At 44.1% G+C, this 22,270-nt stretch overlaps 2 protein-coding genes across 2 annotated transcripts in view; both read right to left on the bottom strand.

The window, feature by feature from the left end:
- The window catches only part of TATDN2 (TatD DNase domain containing 2), a 32,541-nt gene extending 30,889 nt beyond the window's left edge, over window positions 1–1,652 (bottom strand). The window contains exon 1 of the mRNA XM_005870133.2: window positions 1,634–1,652. Coding sequence (XP_005870195.1) covers window positions 1,634–1,652 — 19 coding nt within the window. The remainder of the gene's footprint in view (window positions 1–1,633) is intronic.
- A 2,156-nt stretch (window positions 1,653–3,808) lies between these two features.
- Window positions 3,809–22,270, bottom strand: part of IRAK2 (interleukin-1 receptor-associated kinase 2) — a 59,918-nt gene continuing 41,456 nt past the window's right edge. Inside the window, exons 8-13 of the mRNA XM_014542752.1 lie at window positions 21,331–21,440; window positions 19,611–19,806; window positions 15,405–15,467; window positions 10,363–10,548; window positions 5,917–6,208; window positions 3,809–5,003 (exon numbers count right to left, since the gene is read on the bottom strand). Of these exons, the coding sequence (XP_014398238.1) occupies window positions 4,897–5,003; window positions 5,917–6,208; window positions 10,363–10,548; window positions 15,405–15,467; window positions 19,611–19,806; window positions 21,331–21,440 (954 nt within the window). The 3' untranslated portion in view covers window positions 3,809–4,896. The remainder of the gene's footprint in view (window positions 5,004–5,916; window positions 6,209–10,362; window positions 10,549–15,404; window positions 15,468–19,610; window positions 19,807–21,330; window positions 21,441–22,270) is intronic.

Consider the following 22,270-nt stretch of genomic DNA (forward strand, 5'->3'; position numbering starts at 1 on the left):
CTGAGGGCGCCTATTGCTCCCATCCACGAGGGGCGGGACTCCGAGCAAGACGGAGCTCGCCTGTTGGCCAGGAGGCTGGAAGGCGGGACCCTACGCCTTATGAAACTCGTCCATTGGTCGGAAGCGAGGTAAGGCGGAGCCACTCACGTGGGTCGGAGGAGCGCGAAGTTGAAGCCAAGGCCGCGCACTTCCTGTGGCCGCCCGCTCAGGAGGTAGGGGGCGGCCGCGGACCGGGATCCCGAGAACCGCTTCCCGCTGCTCGGCGTGAACCCCTCAGCCCCGCGCGCTCAGATCCGCACATGCTCCTCAAACCTGCATCATCAACATCATCACTCCGTCCATATACAACGCAGGAAACTGGCTCAGAGAGACCAAGTGACCCACCCAGAAAGTAGCAGAATTAGAAGTTAGAAGCCAAGGGGAGAAAAAGAGACTACACGCAAATGTAAAATACCCGCTTGGCAAAAAATACCGAAGTCGAAAGACAAGAAAAATAGTTGAAACATATGACCAAGGTCTGATGGCCTTATTATGTAAAAACTATAGCAATAAGAGAATTCGTATTAAAATGGACAAAGGAATGAACATAAAGAAATTACGAAAGCCTAACAAAATATTTTTTAAATGGCTCTACTTAAGTCATTTAAAAAATACAAATAAAATTGTTTTCACCCATTAGATTGGCAGTGATTAAAAAGCATAAATGTTGCCCTGACTGGTTAGAGCATCGTCTGGATACACCAAGGCTGTGGATTCAGTTCCCAGTCAGGTCACATACAAGAATCAACCAGTGAATGCATGAATAAGTGGAACAACAAATCGACGTCTCTGTCTCTCTCTTGCTCTCTCAAGTCAATAAATATATATATTTTATTTTTTAAAAATATATTTTAAAAGCATAAGATTCTTTGCAACTGAGAATGTGGGGAAATGCTATCCCATATGTCACTGAAGGACATGTAAGTTGGCACGAAGGCATCAGTATTTGTAGTGCAAGAATGAAAACAACCTCAGTTTGCAACATGCAAAGCTAGTTATATAAAGTGCAGACTATCCATGCAATGGACTATCAGGCAAAAAGAGTGAAGTGACCCAAATGTACTGTTGAGAAAGAATAGCCAAAAAAAAACCATGAAAAAACACAGAATCCAGAGCAGTGTGAATGAAATAACCCATGTAAAGCAAAAAATAATAAAAAGAGAGAGGAGTGGAACCTCAAGATTTTTTAAAAGTATATTTTATTGATTTTTTTATAGAGAGGAAGGGAGAAGGATAGAGTTAGAAACATCAATGAGAGAGAAACATCGATCGGCTGCCTCCTGCACACCTCCTACTGGGGATGTGCCCGCAACCAAGGTACATGCCCTTGACCAGAATCGAAACTGGGACCTTTCAGTCCGCAGGCCGATGCTCTATCCACTGAGCCAAACCAGTTAGGGCAAGATTTTTTTTTAATGCCTAAGATTGACCATTGTGTATTTGTGTGTTTCTAACAACTTTATTGAGATATAATTTATATACCATAAAATTCACCTATATATAGTTTGATGGGTTTTTAACATATTTTTTAGTATATTTAGAGTTGTGCAACCATCACCATAACTATAATCTACTTTTAGAACAGTTTCATTACCCCCAAATCTTGTGACCATTACTACTTCCCTTCTCAACCTCCCCCACCCCCACTCCTAGTTTCTGTCTCTGTAGATTTGCCTGTTCTGGACAGTTCATAAAAATGGAATCATATATTTTACTTAGCAAAATCATTTCAAGGTTCATCCATGTTGTGGCATGTATCAGTACTTCATTCTTTTTCATGGATAATTTTTAATTAAAAAAATTTTTATTAATAATCTTCCAATGCATGGATATAGCACATTCTGTTTATCCATTCATCTGTTGATGAACATTTGGGTTGTTTCTACTTTCTGCTATTCTGAATATTGCTGTGAACACTGGTGCACAAGCTTTTGTATGGACATACGTTTTCATTTCTTTTAGGTAGCTATCTACCAGTGGAATTGCTGGGTCATATGGAAACTACTAGTATATTTAACATTTTGCAGCTGAGAATGTGCAGCTCACCATTTTACAATTTCACCACCAAAGCATGAGGGTTCTAATTCCTCCACATTCTTTCTTTTTTATCATTTTTTAAAATTTTAAACGTTTTTATCGATTTCAGAGAGAGCAGGAGAGAGATAGAAACATTGATGAGAGAGAAAGATCATTGATTGGCTGCCTCCTACACACTCCCTACCGCAACCAGGCATGTGACCTGACCAGGAACCCAACCATGACCTCCTGGTTCATAGGTAGACACTCAACCACTGAGCCACGCTGGATGGGTATTTCTCCACATTCTTATCAACACTTTATTGCCTGTCTTTTTTATTATGGCCATCCTAGGTGTGAAGTGGTATCTCATTGTGTTTTTTATTTACATTTCCCTAATGACTAATGCTTACCTTAGTTCAGTCATCAATTAAATGGAGACTGCAGCCAAGATCAAAAGGTCAGGAATGGAAGACTTAGGAAAGGTCACCCAGAGCTAAGAAGTGTCATTAGAAACCAAAGCTAAGGTCATCCACACCCTCGTATTTTCAATTAGCATGTATGGATGCAAAAGTTGGACAAAGAAGAAGGCTAATAGGGAAGAAAACAAAAGAGTTAATTTGAATATGATGTTGGAGGAAAGCTCTACAAATACCCTAGACTACCCATGAGAAGCCAGGGTTCCTTGGAAAAGACAATAATGCTGAGAAAAGTAGAAGGCAGCAGGAAGAGAAGAAAGCCAAATATGAGATGGATTAACTCCATAAAAGGAGCCACAGACATGAATCTACAAGAACTGGCAGGGCTGTTGAGCACAGGATTGTGAACATCACTCATTCATAGAATTGCCAGGAGTCAGAGCCAACTCAACAGCACATAACACACACAATGACTAATGAAGTCCACCAATTAGATAGAAAGCTTTTTTCTAATCATCTCTGGAACTAGTAATAAATTAGTAACAGTGTTTGCCTTTGGGGAGAAGAAATGAGAGCCTAAGTTCCAATGGTTTAACGGCTTCCTTTCCATCAGGTGACCTTTCGTACTGGTTGGATTTTTCGCTCATATTCATCTTTAAAACGTCGGGCCATTCAACCCTCTGGGGATTCATGGAAAGGCACTGTGGTGCCCAAGAACCCCTGGAATTAATACACATAATTAATACACATAATTAATAATGTATGTGTATGTCTTTACAGCTTGCTGAAAGGAATTCTGCAGCTTTAATCAGATTCTCAATGAATCTCTCCAGAAATATATGAAGCCCGAGTCTAGAAATGCAAGTATGTCTGGATAACCAGTACCCTATTAGCATCTGCCCTCTATTGCTCAGAGCCCTGTAAATACCCGGCTCATAATTATAAGGTGCTTTCCACATGCCACCGGAGCTTAAGACGGGGTGTCAGTACAGATCACTGTCCACCTGGGCTGGGTGGAGCCCACCTGGCTTTTTACATATCAGTACAAAGCTGACATTGCTGGGGGGCTGTTGAATGCTTACACCAGCCAGAATCTGACCCTTGCTCTGACAATAAACCTATGAAACAGGTACTTTTTATTCTCCCCATGGTATAGATGAAACAGAGGCTCAAAGTAATGCCCTAACTTAGCCCAAGATGACACAGCTATTAACAGCCAGCATTTACAGCAAGCACACAATTTCTTAGCTACCCCACCATACCCCGGCTCATGGATGCAGAGCGACTTCTCCAAACAAATTCATCTGGACACAAAACTAATGACAAGATACCGGTTGACTTTATTAATGTATATTTATTTTATAAAAATAAAAGGGAAAATATCACTATAGTAGGATTATTTAAAATAGGGCACACTGAATATAAAAGAACATTTGTTTCACCAAAAAATCTGCAACATGACTTTTCAGAAATATACCCACTGCATAAACATTAGGTACATGGCAGAAACAGATGTTTAATGTCTTTTTATTTCTTTATTTTATAAAACAGGACAAGTGCATTTTCAAAGTACTTCTATAGCTATGTCTCACCTATTCTTCCCAACAGCCCAAGGTGGGAGAATGAACAGGTGTTACTTACAAGGAAACTGAGGTTCCAGAAATTACATGATTGACTTAATTAGCAGCAGAATCAGAATGAAACCAGTTCTTCTGATTTTTTATCCAGCTATAAATAACACATATTCTCAAAATAAAAACTCCATCAGAAATATTAGCATTAGTGGGATGGGAGGATAAAGGTGTAGACAAACATTAAATAAATATATGTGGGTTGCAAGATTTCGAAAAAAGAAAGCAGAAAGCCTACAGAGTCCTTTGCCAGGTGTCTGGCCTTTGTAAAACTTGAGACCTTGAAACGTGCGTCAAGAACTGCATTGGGACACAAGGTGAAAATCTTTCAGGTCACGGAGGTTTGCAGGCGGTCGTTGGCAAATATGACCCAGAGATTTTAACTTAGGAAAGTGCCGTCAGCATTCAGAACGCTCTGTCAGTTGTTGAGGGGTGAGAACAGGGTAACGGCATCTGCTGGGGCGCTTAACGTCACATCCTCCCCTGAACCACGAACCTGCCCACATCCTGGGCCCATGTACCAGGGTTTCCGCTTCCACCTCCTGATGATACCCAGCTCTGACTAACAAATCCCAGAACGGAAGAGGACTTCGTGGATTTTGCTTTCTCTAAAAGCTGAGGTCCCTTCTCCTTACACTTACTCTGGAAATTGGAAGTTTCCCTTCCCCCCAGGTAGGCTGATGTTTGGTTTGTAGTTCCTGGGAGACCTTGGATTTTGCCCCAAATCTTTTTCTTGATTAGACAGTTGTCTTTCCACTGGAGGACAAGAGTCCTCAGCTGTGTTCTGGTAATCAGGGGCCAAAAAGCGCGATGCTGTCCAGTTTCTCCTCTTTGTAGAGCAGGATATTCTCCATCAGCTTCCTTTTGGCCTCGTTGATCTCGATTTTCCACGAAGTCTCTGTAGTTGATGTTCAATAGAAAGTTTTTTTTAAAAAGCCACTTGAACAACACGCATTTGGAAATAGGTACTATTCTAATTCTTAGAAAGCCAGACTTGGTCACAGTTTCTCACTTAAATCAGGTTTCTGAATCTGAGTGTAATGAGCATTTTCATCATTTCTGCCTTTGCAGAAGAGAAGAGGGGCACTCATGCCCCTCCCCACGGGGGAAGAGGGTGGGGGTGGAGTGAACACTTACACCCTCTCTCTTCCACAAGGGAGGAGGAGCAATAGGCATGGTCAGAGCCTGAGACATTCACTGAGCTGTGTTTACTTGGGGACAAGGCATTGAAGAGGCTTTCCAAACTTAATTTCAGAAGGAAGCCTCGTATATTTGGATAGAAGGTATCTTTAGAAGCAGCTGGCGAGGATGGGTTAATATTATGAAACGAGGATGGAGAAGTGGACAGGGACAAACCACACAGGACCTTGCTGGTCTGGAGGAAGAGTTTCGACTTGGTCCCTAAGTGCAATGGGGAGCTACACAATGGCTTCAACAAGGAGTGACATGAGTTGTTTTTAAAAGCCACTTTTTCCAGGTTGGCTCCTGGAAAAAGGACTGGTGAGAGGCCAGAGTGGATCAGGGAGGACAAGGGAAGACGTGCAGTATTCTAGCAAGAGGACAGTAGCATAGATGAGTTAGGGGGATGGGTGCAAAGTAAAGAAGCAGATGGACCCGAGAGATATTTAGATCAGTGGCTAGGACTCGGTGATGGACAACATAGCGGGGCTGGAGAGAGTCTGCAGTCAGATGGTAGGTGAATGGCTGAATAACCAAATGAATGTGTGAATAAGGGCGATGGAAGGAATAAATGGTGGGCTGAGTCAGGGATATATAAATGTGTATAAACATTCAGATCCCCACACACTTACCATCCTGGGGAGACTCTGGACTGGTACAGGCCTCAGAGGAGGAGTCAGCCTGCATTCCCCCACTGGCCTGCATCCTGCCTTCTCCGTCCTCTGTGGGGGCAGGCGAAGCAGAAACCCCAGACCGGGATGCTGTCCTCAAGGAGGAGGAGGCATCGAGGCTAGAATTGTCTACATCGTCCGTTTCTTCTGGGATGTTGGAGGAAGAGCCTGTGCTCTCAGAAAGCCCACCCCAAGGAAGCGACGTCTCCTGACCTCTGAGCCGCTCTTCCACAGCAACCACAGAGCCACACACCTTGGAGAGGAGAGAGACAAGAACACTCACCAAGAATTCTTTCTGAAATAAAAAATTTAACAGGTCTCTCAGGCCTCAGAAGAAAAAGACACTGAAGAATCAAATGCTTGTTGCTTTGGCCTGGAAGAACAGCATCCTTCTTTTGAAAAGAGCTGAAGTTGCCCCCATCTACCCTAGCTATAGATAAGACCACATGACCAGAGTGAACCAATCACAGCATCCCATTCCTCTAACCTCAATGATTGGTTCAGGTTTGGGCACATGACTAGTGCAGGCCAATCAAAACCCTTCTCTGGGATTTTTCCCACCTAAAGCTTTCTAGTGACATAGCCAGATTTTCTACCATGCACAGAAAATCCATTTATAATAAGTGAAAATGAAGCCCTAACACAGAGTAAAGCAGAGGCAAAAGATGGAGAGAAAGAGTCACGAGCACTGACACAGATAGTTGCACATTTTCTGGTTGAGACCCTGATTCTAGTTACCCTAGCAGTGCCTGTCCTGTCTGAGCTAATAAATGCATTCATTCATTCACTTGTTCACATCACCCCCATCTCACTCCCTTTCTCCTTCTCTCTCTCTCTCTCTCTCTCTCTCTCTCCCCCTCATGTGTTTCTAAGAGTTTGAGTAGAGTTTCTATCACTTTCAACTAGAAATGCCCAAAATAATATAGATACTGTCCTTGAGAGCTCTTCTGTTAGGGAAGTTAGGAAAATTAGAGAAAGACAGGGAAGGAATGTTTCTTCTTTACACACAAACACACACAATGGGCCTAAAACATACATACCCTTAACAACCCTAACAAATCTCATTTGCTCGGTGCCTTGCAATTTACAAACCACATTTGACACATGATGCACAGTGAGTTTTTATAGATAAAAAAAAATTAAAAGATCAAAGAGGTTAAATTCCCTGCCTAAGGCCACCCAGCTAGTAACCGGCAGAGCTGACCACTGAACCCAGTCCTCCTTGTCTTAAAGTCCATGACCCAATTGATCTCTCATCTTCCTAATACTTAAAGTGCTCTGCCCCCTTTATTCTACATTGCAAATGCCTCCTCAACCTTCAAGGCCCAGTTCAAATGTCACCTCTTGAGATAAATCTTCAGAGTATATGTCCAATAAATACCTGCCACACTAAAAACTACATTCCTCTGTAGCTAGGTGTGGCCATATCACGAGGTTCTAGCCTATGCAGTGTGGGAGAAAGTGACATGTGCATTTCCAGGTCACACCTTTAAAAGGAAGGGGATGTGTTCTCCTCTTCCTTTTAACCCCTTTCAGTTGCTGGCAGATGTGATGACCTGAGCTAGAGCAGCCATCTTGGTCTCTGAAACAGAAGCCACACAGTAAGGACAGCAGAGCAACAATATGGGAGCCTGGGTCCCCAATCCTGTGGCACTGCCACGTCAGCTCTGGACTGCCTACATTCAAACTCATAAGCTAAAGAGAATAATCTTCTATCTCCAAACTACTGTATTTTGGAGTCTCTTCATTATAGCAGTTTCTTCAAGCACTTTAACTAATACACTGAACAAAAAATAAACCTAATGGGAGGCTGAATGAAAGAATAAGTGGTTGAGGAGAAAAATATTTTTTTTATTATTATTATTATTTTTAAATATATTTTATTGATCTTTTACAGAGAGGAAGGGAGAGAGATAGAGAGTTAGAAACATCAATGAGAGAGAAACATCGACCAGCTGCCTCCTGCACATCTCCCACTGGGGATGTGCCCGCAACCCAGGTACATGCCCTTGACTGGAATCGAACCTGGGACCCTTCAGTCTGCAGGCCGACGCTCTATCCACTGAGCCAAACCGGTTTCAGCAGAGAAAAATATTTTTAGAACATAAATCTTATTATGCCCTGCCCCTGCTTAAGCCCATAGTGACTTCCTCAAAATCCTGACTGTGCTTGCACAACCTCTATTATTGGCCACTCCTTCCTCAGCAGACTCATCACAAGCCACTTTGCCCCAAGTACTTTGTGTTCCAGACTCTCTGACCTTCTTCTCTCTTGACCTTGCCAAGCTCTCTCCCAACTCACGCTACATATTTGCATGAGCTGTTACTTCTGCTTGGACAGCTCTTCATCAGCTTACACTTCCTAGGGAAAGTCCTCTTTGGTGGGGCCCCTGTCATACACTATCCCAGAGCTCACCACACTGTCAATTACTGAGCAATGTCTGTGAGTTCCAGGAAAGTAGAACTGGCCTTGTTCACTTATATATCCCCCCGTGCCCAGCACACAACTGCTGAATGAATGACTGAACACTATTGCACTAGAGCAGGGGTCCTCAAACTACGGCCCGCGGGCCACATGCAAATACAAATATTGTATTTGTTCCCGTTTTGTTTTTTTACTTCAAAATAAGATATGTGCAGTGTGCATAGGAATTTGTTCATAGTTTTTTTTTAAATTATAGTCCGGCCCTCCAACGGTCTGAGGGACAGTGAACTGGCCCCCTGTTTAAAAAGTTTGAGGACCCCTGCACTAGAACATAGAATAGCTCAGGCTTAGAACAATGACTCGGGTCTCTAGTTCCTGCCACATCATGGAGCAAGATGATGATGGACATGGGCCTGAACCAGGAGTCCAGAGAGCTCTGACAGAAACTTACTCTGTGGCCTCATCATCTCCTCTCTCTGGGCCTCTACATCCCCATCTATAAAATGGGAGGCTTGTGCTATAGCAGTTGTGTTTGATGAAGACTTTTGGCAGCTATCACAAACCCTATCCTATATAATAAAAGGGTAATATGCAAATTGACCCTAACAGCAGAACAACTAGGAATGACTGGTCACTATGACACACACTGACCACCAGGGGGCAGACACTCAATGCAGGAGTTGCCCCCTGGTGGTCAGTGCACTCCCACAGGGGGAGCTCTGCTCAGCCACAAGCCAGGCTGACGGCTGCCAGCACAGCGGTGGTGGCGGGATTCTCTCCCACCTCCTCAGCAGCGCTAAGGATGTCCAACTGCAGCTTAGGCCTGCTCCCTGCTGGCAAGTGGACATCCCCTGAGGGCTCCCAGGCTTCCAGAGGGATATCTTCCTGCCAGCTTAGGCCCAATCCCCTGGGGAGCGGGCCTAAGCCAGCAGGTGGACATCCCCCGAGGGGTCCCAGACTGCAAGAGGGCACAGGCCGGGCTGAGGGACCCCCCGAGTGTACAAATGTTTGTGCACCGGGCCTCTAGTATAATTATAAGAAGTTAAAGTGGTGTCTGATTGAAGCCACAAGTGGGGCCTACAGCTCCCCATAGTCCTCTTGCTGCCAACAGCAACTCCTGAGGTACTTTCAAGGAGCCCCTCTCTGCCAGACACCACTTGAAAATCACTCAGCTAGATTATCTCTAAGCCCTCTCAAGCAGTAATTTTGACCTTAAAAAGACCAGGCAACAGTGTCCAAATTTATACCTATTACCATGGAAACCACCTTTACATATCCTAGCCATAAGAATATGTTTTACCTCCTGGGGTGGTTAATTTCTGGGGTGTCTGCCTAGCCCACAAGCTAAAAATGCTCCCTTTCTCTAGGGCCTGGCCCCTTCTCCTTTCAGGAATTGACCTCCCCTGACTGCCAGGTTTATATACCAGAACCTGTGCCCCTCATCTTACCTGACTGGCCAATGGGGCCAGCCTGACACTACCTAGGCCAATCAAGTTCTCTCACTGAGATGTTGGAATGGGGACCTGGAGACTTGGTCTCTCCATGGGGCAGAACTATAACATATAAGTGAATATGGCCATATCCCCTAACCAAGAAAATAAAGAAAAAGAGAAAGGGGGCCTACAGAGACAAGAGGAGGAATAAGGCAGGTTCAGCAAGAGCACCAGAGTTCTGTTAATAACCAAGGGTGTGGCCCTGGGCCCCTCAGGCCCGCAGCACATGGCCCTCAGGCTCGTAAGACACCCTTATCCATATACTGCCCTGTTTTGCTGATGTAAGTTCCAACATGTTCTGCTACTTCCAACCAAATACAGCCCTGGTTTATGAGATCACATCTCAGTGAAGGGATCAACCCTGAATCTTAGCTTGTTTCTGGGATCAACCCTAGTCCCTGATAAAGCAAACCCATGCAGCCTCGGAAGTGAGACCCAGCTGACCCAGGACAGAGCTCATGGCTGGGGGAAGGCTGAGAACCAAGCTCACCTCTGCCAGGCTGGCATTCCGCCTCCGCAGGCAGAGGCAGACGGCCGTGGCCAAAGCCTCCGCACAGTCTTCCGGCAGAACCCCTGCTCTCTTCTCCAGGTATTTCTGGCAGATCTCCTTAGCCATCACTTTCTCCACACCTGTCTTCCTGGTGCTACTTGGAATTTCATGGAGGAGTAAATCCTTCTGTGGAAAAATAGTGGAAACACCCGAGTGAGCTTCAGGAGTGTGGGATCCAAACAGCAAAAACTTCTCAGAAAACCAACAGGATTTTAAAAATAAATTCAAGGATCCCAGAAACAAGCTAAATGCCCTGCATGTAGAGGGCATTCCATAGCACACTAAAAAATACCACAAATGCAATGGCTTAACCTTTCTAGGTAGGCCTCAGTTGATTCATCAGGGAAATGGGGATAATAGGACTAACAGAAAGATTAAACGACATAATGCATCTAACACATAAAGTGTAATACTTGACTAAACATTCAATAGTTTTAGTGATAATAAATAGTAATAATAGCTATCTTTCGTTTATTTTTTAAATATATTTTTATTGATTTCAGAGAGGAAGGGAGAGGGAGAGAAATAGAAACATCATTCATGAGAGAGGATCATGGATCAGCTGCCTCCTGCACGGCCCCTAGTGGGGATCGAGCCTGCGACCCAGGCATGTGCCCTTGACCAGAATAATCAAACCCAGCCTTCAGTCTGCAGGCTGACGCTCTATCCACTGAGCCAAAACGGCCAGGGCTATCTTTCATTTATAAAGTATTTACTACATACTGAAAACTTACATTAATAATTTGATCTTATTAACAATTACAGAGACAGTCTCTTACAATATAAAATAAACATTTTATGATTTTCACCTATGAGGGTAAAAACTTTACCTTACTCACCTCTGTATCTCCTGCACCAAGAACAGTGCCTGGCACATAGTCAGTGCTTCAGAAATGTTTTCACAAATTACACATAACTTATTTTTTGGCTAAGTTTCATCTTTTAATTTTTTTTTTCATATTTTATTGATTTTTTACAGAGAGGAAGGGAGACAGATAGAGAGCCAGAAACATCAATGAGAGAGAAACATTGATCAGCTGCCTCCTGCACGCCCCCCACTGGGGATGTGCCCGCAACCAAGGTACATGCCCTTGACCGGAATCGAACCCGGGACCCTCGAGTCCGCAGGCCGACGCTCTATCCACTGAGCCAAACCGGTTCCGGCCATCTTTTAATTTTTATGTAATTTTATTTTATTTATTTTTTGTCAGGGAGGGGGAGAAGAGAGAGAGAGAAATATCGATGTGAGAGAGATACATTGATTTGCTGTCTCCCAAACACGACCGAGGATTGAACCTGAAACCCAGGCACATGCCCCTGACTAGGAATAGAACCTGTGACCCTTCAGTTTGTGCAGGCCAATGCTCCAACCACTGGCACTGGCCAGGGCTAATTTATTATTTTTAAGAGAAATTATTCATTAATTATAAAACAATTCATCTTTATTGCTTTATATAGCTTCTCATATAGATACACTTACAATTTAGAAAAAAAGATTATACACATTTGTAATACCTTAACTAATAAAGAATTTTAAAAAAAGATTATATCAGAGATTATCAGACATGGGTTATGATATTTGTATCAAAAATAAAACAAGAGTCCCCACTCTGCCTCAGTTTCCTTCTCCAGAAAATAGGTTATCTGAGGATCCAATAATACTTAAATGCTTGACCCCATCAGAAGCTGAATGCCTGGAGACTAAAAACTTCTCGCTGGCAAGGGCTGCATATTTGAATACCCTTTTGCATAATTCTCTCATGTGAGCTCTGCCTTTTAAATGTTTGTTCCTTTAAAAAGCGTATTGTTTACAGATATGAAGGTGTCCACCGTGTCCAAAGTGAATGCCCTGAAAAGAACGACAGATGGAGATGCTCACCATTTGACTACCCCCAACAAAATCATGGCTCTCATCTAGCAACAGTCATCAAGAGAAGCTGAGAACACTCGGTGGCAGGGTGCTGGAGGAACTTAGTAATGGAAGGAATCAGCACATCCACCTGAACCCACTGATGAAGCTCAGCACTGAAAGTAGGACCATCTACGGGAAGTACACAGCACCATCCAGGAAGTAGCACTGACCACGAATCTGACCTAGTCTCAGAACTGACTACAATGTACAGGAAACATGAGGAATAGAGAAACAAGGATACCGCAAGGACGTAATCACCAAAAGCTGGACGTAGAGAGTCCATAGGAAGAATGACCCACTTTCTGCAGAAATGCAATGATACACACAAAGAAAAGGGGGGAGAGGTACAGTTAGAGAATAAAAATGTCTTAAGAAACATAACCAAAGGCAAATATGGAGCTTGCCTGGATCAGTTTCAAACAAAACAACTTTTAAAAAGCAATTTTTGAGGGGGGTGGGAACGGTCGGGGAGAGGTCAATGGGGGGAAAAGGAGACATGTAATACTTTAAACAATAAAAAATTTTAAAAATAAAATAGAAAGCAATTTTTGAGATGATTTGGGAATTCTAAATATAGAATGGGTATTAAATAATATTTAAAAATTTAGAAAACTATTATATGGATGCAATAACACAATATCTGGAATTTACTTTAAAGTACACACACACAGCCCTAGCCGGTTTGGCTCAGTGGATAGAGCAGTGATGGCGAACCTATGACCCGCGTGTCACACTCATTTTTTTGGTTGATTTTTCTTTGTTAAATGGCATTTAAATATATAAAATAAATATCAAAAATATAAATCTTTGTTTTACTATGGTTGCAAATATCAAAAAATTTCTATATGTGACACGGCACCAGAGTTAAGTTAGGGTTTTTCAAAATGCTGACATGCCGAGCTCAAAAGGTTCGCCATCACTGGGATAGAGCGTCAGCCTGGGACCTTAAAGGTCCCAGGTTCGATTCCAGTCAAGGGCACATGCCCGGGTTGTGGGCTCAATTCCCAGTGGGGGACTTGCAGGAGGCAGCCAATCCGTGATTCTCTCTCATCATGGATGTTTCTATCTCTCTCTCCCTCTTCCTTCCTCTCTGAAATCAATAAAAATATATTACAAATAAATAAATAAAGTACACACACACAAAGTTTTGGGCGGTGCAAAGAAATAAGAACAGCATGATTTGATAACTGATGGGATGGATACACAAATATTCTTTATATTCTTTTCTTTACATTTGAAATTGTCCATAATAAAAAGGGCTTTTAGGAACTAGCCATGCCTACCCATAGAATGGAATGGGAGTGGGGGGAGAGAGAGAAACATCAATTGGTGGCCTCCTGTCAACCAACATCAAGTCAGAACCCGCAACCTGGGCATGGGCCCTGACTAGGAACAAACTCACCACCTTTTTGCCCTAACGGGTTTGGCTCAGTGGATAGAGCATCAGCCTGCCGACTCAAGGGTCCCAGGTTCGATTCCGGTCAAGGGCATGTACCTTGGTTGCAGGCACATCCCCAGTGGGGGGTGTGCAGGAGGCAGCTGATCGATGTTGATGTTTCTAACACTCTAACCCTCTCCCTTCCTCTCTGTAAAAAATCAATAAAATATATTTTAAAAAACTTAAAAAAAAAAAAACCACACAAAACTCACCACCTTTCTGTGTGTGGGATGACACTCCAAACAACTGAGCCACACCAGCCAGGGCAAAACTAGGTTTTTTAATCAGTGATATCCTTCACATTTTAGAAACCATTAACAGAAAAAACCTAGCAAATTTCATATAAATGCCTCCAAAGCCTCTTTCTCCTGTGACATTCACCCAGGGAGCCCCAGAGGACTGCTGAGAAATCCATCTCGAGAAAACTGTCAGGAGATGAGAAACTGCCCCAAACTACCCAAACCACATCCAAGCTGCTTAAACTGACCTCTTTGTGGTATCTGGAGCTCGGTGCCCAAAGGGGGCGGAGCTCAGAGAGCTCAGTAGAGGGACAAGTTGTGACTTTCTGTGTATAGGGGAGGCCTTCAGCTCTCCACCCTAAAGCTCAGGGAATGCTACTGGGGCCCAGTCACAAAAAGCCAGCTGCTCCACTGGCCTCAACATCAAGTCAGAAAAGGGGTTCCCCTCGCAAACTGATGCAGAGGGCCAGAGCTTGCCAGAACTTCGATCTCTGCCAAAGACATGGGTTCAAATCCGTTTGATCACTGATCTCACTGAGGAGCATGAGACAAGTCTCTTCACCTTGGCCTTGGTTTTTTTCATCCGTAAAATGGGGATGATGATACTACTGAATTCATATGGTTGGACTTCCATGGGAATTAAACAGTCAAAAGTGTCAAGGTTGAGAACTCCAGGATCTGCAATCCAGAAGACCTGACTCGGAATTCCTGCTCTGACATTCAGTACAGCTGAGATTTCAGGCAAACCGCAGAGCTGGCTTTCCTCATCTACAGGTGAACATAATGCCTCTATCAATCTCATAGGGATTCTGAGATGACTTAGAAAGGTAATTTATGGGCCTGGCCTGCGTGGCTCAGTAGTTGAGCGTCGATCCAGAACCAAGAAGTTGCTCATCAGCGATCAATGATTCTCTCTCATCACTGATGTTTCTATATTTCCCTCTCCCTTCCTCTCTCTGAAATCAATAAAAACATATCTTTAAAAAAAAAAGGAAGATAATTTATGGAAGGTGCTAGAGTCAAGCTGTGTTGTTATATTTTTGAAATGACACTATACCTATGATAGTTCTTTGAACCTACCAAATATGGAAGTTATTGAATTTATTATAGAAACCCATTTAAAAAGCCTGAAACTAACTTACCAATTTGAGGACAACCCTGTTTGATTGCCTGATGTGTAGAGAGAAGAAATGAGTTTTCCTTAAACATTCTAAATTCTATTATATCATGAAAAAGTAATTGTTAGCTGGCAGGTGGGTGTGGGAGATTAAAGCTACTTTGCACGGATGCAAATCAAACCCTGGTCTGAGACCTCATTAGCACCTGTAAAATGGGTCCCCTCCTGACCCCTCGTGGCTGTGAGGCTCAAACCAGAAGTGACTGGTTTCCTTACCAGGTAAACTGGGCTTCGGTCGTGATCCATCGCAGGGATGCCAGTGAGGACCTCAGCTAATACCTGCAGAGAACATGGAGTTAGCACAGTTCACACACTCATGTACACGTCAAGAGAGAAGCTTCTTCTCAATAATACAGTCTGAGCTCCAGGCTCAGCTCTGCCATTTGCCAGCAGAGACACATGCCCAAAGTCTGGAACATGAGACCCAGTACTTATAGAATTAACTGATAGCAAGGTAGGGAGGATGGAAACCAAATGTGTGTGTATTATCATCAATTATATATATATATATATACACACACACATATATATGCACACTTATATGTATGTATACATAAACTATATGCATATACACATACAGGGTGGGGGAAAAGTAGGTTTATGGTTTTTTTGTATGGAAAATAATACAATAATTAACAAATAATAATACAAGAATAAACTCTGTTTCACATACAACTGTAAACCTACCTTTTCCCTACCCTGTATAATATACACACAATATATATATACACACATGCATATATCTCTATATTTATCTACATACACACATACATATGCACACACTATATTTTAAAGATAATTTCATTTTTAAAAAAATCAGAAATGGTAAGCAGGCATTGCTACATCAATCTCAAGAAAGAGGAATCCATGTGCATATATGTATTCTACGCAGAAAATCTCAGCAATATTTATAGCATGTTTCATCCATATGCCTTTTTTTAAAAACATATGTTTTTACTGATTTTAGAGAAAGAGGAAGGGAGAGGAGAGAGAGGAAGGGAGAGGAGAGAGATAGAAACATCAAAGCTGACAGAGAAAATCAATTGGCTGCCTCCTGCAAGGCCCCCTATTGGGGATTATGTCCTGACCAGGAATCGAACAATTGACCTCTTGGTGCACGGGACGACCCTCAACCAACTGAGCTACACTGGACGGACCCATTATGCCTTTCTTAACATTATTTGTTCATTAATTCATCCACTCACAAAAGGAGCAGAGACCTGAGCCAGTGTAAGCCACCAAAAATTGATAAACAGCGGTATGTGTTTTAGTAAATGGGAAGCCTGCTTTGAACAGGAATTCTTGGCAGAGATAGCAGCATGGTGGTTAAGGACTCTACAGTCAGACGACCTGGCTTCAAATTACTTTGTTCCTTATACGTGCAGGTGATTTTTAGGCAAGTGACTAAAATGAGCCTGTGTCCTCATCTGGTAAATGAGGATCTAGCAGTAGTGAATATAAGGGACTGAGTGTCAAATCTCTCTTCCACAGCCCCTCTAGAAGCAACTTATAATAGGTTCCCTTTTATGCCAAGAAATCCTCTACTCCAGAGAAAAGGCCACTAGGTTAGTAACAGAAAGGCAGTGGCCAGGAGGGGGCAGTAGTGGGCATCCCTGCAGCCAGTGGACAGGAGACCATTGAAAAGACTCCCACCAGCAGTGTCAGAAAAGAAGAGGAAATAAATACACAAACATTTCCTCTGTCTCCCCTACATGCAGGCTCTATGCAAGGCTCTTTACAGAGGTCACTGAGTGCTCACCAAAAAACACATACAAAACACTGAGAAATGCAGTGTTCCCAATAAGAGAAACCAAAGTTCAAAATCATACTGTTAGTCAATGGCAGGGCTGAGAAAGAGTGCAGGGAGCCAGTGGGCACTGAATGAATGAGTGAATGAATGAATGAACGAATAAGGAAGTCAATTGTTACACTAAGAGCTGAGTTAAAAAGTCAAGAGTAAACAGAAATCAGGAATGATGGTGTAAAGGTAGGAATAATAAAACAAACCACTATAATCATCATCATCATCTTGATATTTGCAAAGTACTATGCTAACCAGGTATATATATTACCTTATTAATCTTCATATATATAATTTACTCCCCATTTTACAGAGGGCAAAACTGAGGTCCAGAGTTATAGGTGATGTGCCCTAGGTCACACAGCTGAAAGTAACTGAGCTGGGACCCAAATCCATGCTCTTAACCTCTGCACTACAGTGCCTGGTGGTTTTGGGGTTCAGTCCCCCTAGGTCTTACAGAAGCAGGAGCCTGGGGGAGCCCTGATGAGCTTCACTGAACCACCCAGTGAGGCTGACAGGGGCAAGGAAACCAGAAGAGCCCATGAGCTAGGAGACAGAAGGAAGCAAAATCTTACATGTGTTTGTTGGGCTAAGGGCAGAAGGTGGCTCAGGGGGAGGGCACTAGTTAGTAGGAGAGGTGGACAGCCAGGGGATTGGGGTCAGAGAGAGGAAGTATAGAGTTGAAGGCTGAAGAGGAAGAGAGAAGGCAAGGTCCAAAATGCAGTTTGCTTGTTCTTGGCAGATGTCAACCAGGGACTGTCACTTTTCTCAGCCAGTATTTCCTAGACCAGGTTCCATGGGAAATGGATGCTGAGAGATACTGAAAAAATAAGGTTCAGTTATCAAAATAATTTGGGAAACACAGCATACTGTTTGCCCAGCTGTGGTAAATCCACAATGATCAGATTAAGAGCTCATTATCATATTAAAGGCTCTGATTAATTTTGTGGTAAAGAAATCTGCTTGACTTTGATTAACCCAGATTTCTCAAACCTATTTGCCCCCAAAACCTTTAAACACACCAAACCTACAGAGATCTCAAGGAATTGGTGTTCTGTAGAAATATACACTGGAGACTATTTTCAGACCATGAGCTCCTGGGGGAGGGATTGTGTTTAAGTTACATTGGTAGTCTACACAAATTCTACACACAGTAATACAGTAATGCCAGACAGATGGTGGTGAGGATGAGTATATGGATAGTGAATAGATGCATAGCGGATGGATGGATGAGTGGTTAAATGTTGAATGAATGATGATTGGAAAGATGGATGGACAGATGGACAAAAAAGATGAATGAACAAACAAGGACAAACACAACTGGATAGAAAATTAGACAGCTGGCTGGGTGGGAATCCGGGAAGTCAGGAGATGATATCTATAGCTTACTACAATCTGGACACTCATGAGGGGCTTTACTTCAAGGGTTGGCAGATTTTTTTCTTTAACAGGCTAGAGAGTAAATATCCTATATAATAAAAGCCTAATATGCAAATCAACTGAACGGCGGAACGACTGGCAGAACAACTGGTCACTATGACGCACACTGATCACCAGGGGGCAGACCTCAATGCAGGAGCTGCCCCCAGCCCGCAGGCCCCAGGCCAGCCAAGGCGGGTGCCAGCAGGCCCCCCACACCCCCGATTACCCTGCCAGTTGCCACACAGATCAGTCCTGATCGCCAGCCACCAGCAGGCCCACACCCCCGATTACCCTGCCAGTTGCCACACAGATCAGTCCTGATCGCCAGCCAGGCCTAGGGACCTACCCATGCACAAATTTCATGCACCAGGCCTCTAGTTTTAAATATATTTTTATTGATTTCAGAGAGAGGAAGTGAGAGGGATGGAGAGAGAGATAGAAACATCAATGATAAGAGAGCATCCCACTGGGGATCGAGCCTGCAACCCAGGCATGTGCCCTGACCAGTAATTGAACTGCGACCTCCTAGTTCATAGGTTGACGCTCAACCACCAAGCCACGTCAGCTGGGTGAGAGTAAATATTTTAGGTTTTATGGGCCACAAACCAAGTCTCTGTCACATATTCTTCCTTTTTTTAAAAAAATTATTATTTAACTGAGGCCCGGTGCACAAAATTCGTGCACGGGGGGTGGGTCCCTCAGCCCAGCCTGCACCCTCTCCAATCTGGGACCCCTCGGGGGATGTTCGACTGCTGGTTTAGGCCTGATCCCTGTGGGCAATCCAGGACTGCTAGCTCCTAACCACTCACCTGCCTGTCTGCCTAATTGCCCCTAACCACTCTGCCTGCCTGCCTGATTGCCCCTAACCACTCTGCCTTCCAGCCTGATCACCCCTAACTGCTCTCCCCTGCCGGCCTGATCGCCCCTAACTGCCTCTGCCTCAGCCCCTGCCACTGTGGCTTTGTCCAGAAGACGTCCAGTCTAATTAGCATATTAGTATATAGATCTTTTATGAATATAAAAACTATTCTTAGTTATAGGTCATAGGCTAGTTTTGGCCTGTGGGCCATAGTTAGCCAACCCCTACTGTACTTTGATGTAACATATCTATGAGCCTCTATCATAGCTTGTGCTTACACAGGAGTCAGGGAAAAGACAAATGAGTATAGGCCCCCCTCAGCAGAGAAGGAAACTCTTACTATTCCACAGCTAAAGATGTCCACTCGCTTTGTCAACTGCCCCACTTTGATGAAATCTTCTGGCAGATATGCAGCTGAGGCCTGGAAAAGATGGGTCTTCATCCTGGTATATTTTGACCTTTTATTGTCAGGACACAGGTGAGACTTTGGATGAGCCAGCATGGGGGTGAAGTTTTGATCTAGCAAAACATTGGAGCTGTGGAAAAGAAAACAGAGAGAACCTTTTCATTTGGGGCTGGACAAGAAGAGGTTGCCATGGAGACGCTTTTGGGAAACAACTCAGCAGTGAGCTGCAGTAAGTTAGGGTGACTGAAACCCTCAACATGGAGTTTCTGAGAGAGCCCTGAGAGAGGAGCCCACTCCGACAAGCCAATGGAGATGGAGCTAAGATTAATCCTGCTGCCCTGAGAATGGCATTCAGTGTGGTCAAAGAGGTGCAGCCATCCTGATCCCCACAGATGTCCACCCCAATCACCCCAGCTGGCCAAGCCATATAGGCTGTGTTGGCTCAGTCCCTCTGAGGCTGTTCCGACCCCCAGCTCTGGCCTAGCTGACTCAAGTCTAAGGCCAGCATCCTTCGTGACTGAACCTGTCCAGACTGTAGAAAATAAGAGCAATAAAAATATTCTTGAACCTAGTCATCTAAACCATGGGAGTGAACTCTCAGAAAGTACTCCAAAAGGGAGGGGGGACAAAAAACTCAGCTATGTGTACAAATATTCAATACAGAACTAACCCTCTGGTAGTTTTTTAAAAAGTAGACACCAATCCTAATGTCCACTATTAGGAGTGGGTAAGTAAATTATGGGTAATCCGTGCAATGGAAGACTAAGAAGTCACTGGAAATAATGACATGCAATGTGGAAAAATGTTTACCATATTTAAGTGAAGCAGGGGAAGAGAATATGAAATGGTAACCAGGTAACTGGGCTACCTTAGGGCCAAGACTTCTGTGTGGGAAGGGGATGAGAAAAGAAACAGAAAAATGGGGGCCAACTGATGAGTCAGGGAGGTGAGCCAGGACGACCCCGAGTCCTTCTGTTTCCTGTCTTGCTATTACTGTTGTTTGTGCAACCAAATAAGAATCAATGGGGAGAGACAAAAAAAGGGGCTGCCCCTTGTCAAATGGAGAGAGGACTTTTGGGGAAGTGTGGGTTCTATGGTTTCAAGCTCAATTTTGCCGAATTCTCTGATATCTTCTAGAATCTCTTCCCATGTTGCCAGTCCCCAAATGCGGAACTCTTGCTCTTGGATGGTTGGGACCGTGATAGCTGGGGTGTGCACTAACCAGCAGGAAGCTCCCTAACACGAGTTACTTTCACCAACAGGTATGCAAGCGGGGGAGGGGGTCTCCAAGAAGACCCTGAGCACAGAGCTCAAAATCCCAGGGGAATTGGCAGATATGACCCAGACTTCAACGACCAGGTGCAGACCAGATGGACGGGTGGAAAGTAAACTACATCATGGGTGTGGGGTTCGTGTTGGGGAAACACCAGCTTCAAAAGACAAATGTGGTGACAGGTAGGCAGTTTGTGCTGACAGCAGCCAGAAACACTGATTTCTGAGGATGTAACAAAGAAAGGGAGACCCAAAGGAGGTGAGGTGGGGAGAGAAAGGCAAAGAGAAGAGACACAGAGGGAGAGGAAGGGGGCCCTGGGATGTGGTCCTGTCTTATCCCTGCAGCCAGAGCCCTTGGCAGGGTCCCGCCCACCTCTCTCACCTCTTGATGTTGCTGTGGATGATCTCCAGGCTGTGCAGGTGCTCCACGGCACGAAGCAGCCCTGAGACGATGCTGATGCGCTGGGGCCAGAGGAGGGGGTCTGAGCCACCCTGCGAGAAAGAAAGGAGGTGAAACAGTGACACCTGCTCCTTTTAAAGTCCCAATGGCAGGGTCCCGGGCTCCTGTCTCTCCTCCAGCCCTTCCTGTCCTCTGCAACAGCACTCGACCCGCATGGTCTGCTGGCAGGGGACCAGTTTTGACATCTGACGGATCTGGGTGGAAATCCCAGCTCAGACGTGCACTAGCTGTGTGACTTGGGAAAAGACACAGCCTCTCTGAGCCTTGCTTCCTTCAGATTAAAATGGAAATGTTCATCCCTATGCTTTAGGGTTGTTGTAAGGATTCAAAGAAGTGTGCGGTATGACTCTAGCATACGGTCTGCCACACAGTGGATGCTCAACAAACGGAAGCTATTTTTATCATGACTGTTACAGTGGCAGCTCTGGAGTTTTTCTCTAGGTGGGGCTGGTTGGGAAAGGAGCTAGGGAGCTTGTGTTGGCACACCAGGCCCTGGACCTTATGCCCATTTTATGTATATATATTTGGGGAGACTTCACAAGGGATGATGGACATTGTGGGGTGGGCTAAATTCCGCTCCCTTTCCTCAGGTGCTACCACTGTTTTTCTAAGACTGAATCTCCAAGCTAAATCACCACTTATTTCTCAAGTCCTGTCTTAGGTCCCACATCCTCTAAGAACTGGCCTTGCTCATTGATTTCTTCTCAAAAACTCTGAAATATGGAGCCACGAAGAAGAAATAAAGGGCATCAAAATTGGAAATGAAGAAGTAAAACTGTCCTTATTCGCGGATGACATGATATTGTACATAAAAAACCCTAAAGACTCCATCAAAAAACTATTAGACTTAATAAATGAATTC

Source organism: Myotis brandtii, unplaced genomic scaffold (genome assembly GCF_000412655.1).
Source record: "Myotis brandtii unplaced genomic scaffold, ASM41265v1 scaffold312, whole genome shotgun sequence".
NCBI classification, from domain to species: Eukaryota; Metazoa; Chordata; class Mammalia; order Chiroptera; family Vespertilionidae; genus Myotis; species Myotis brandtii.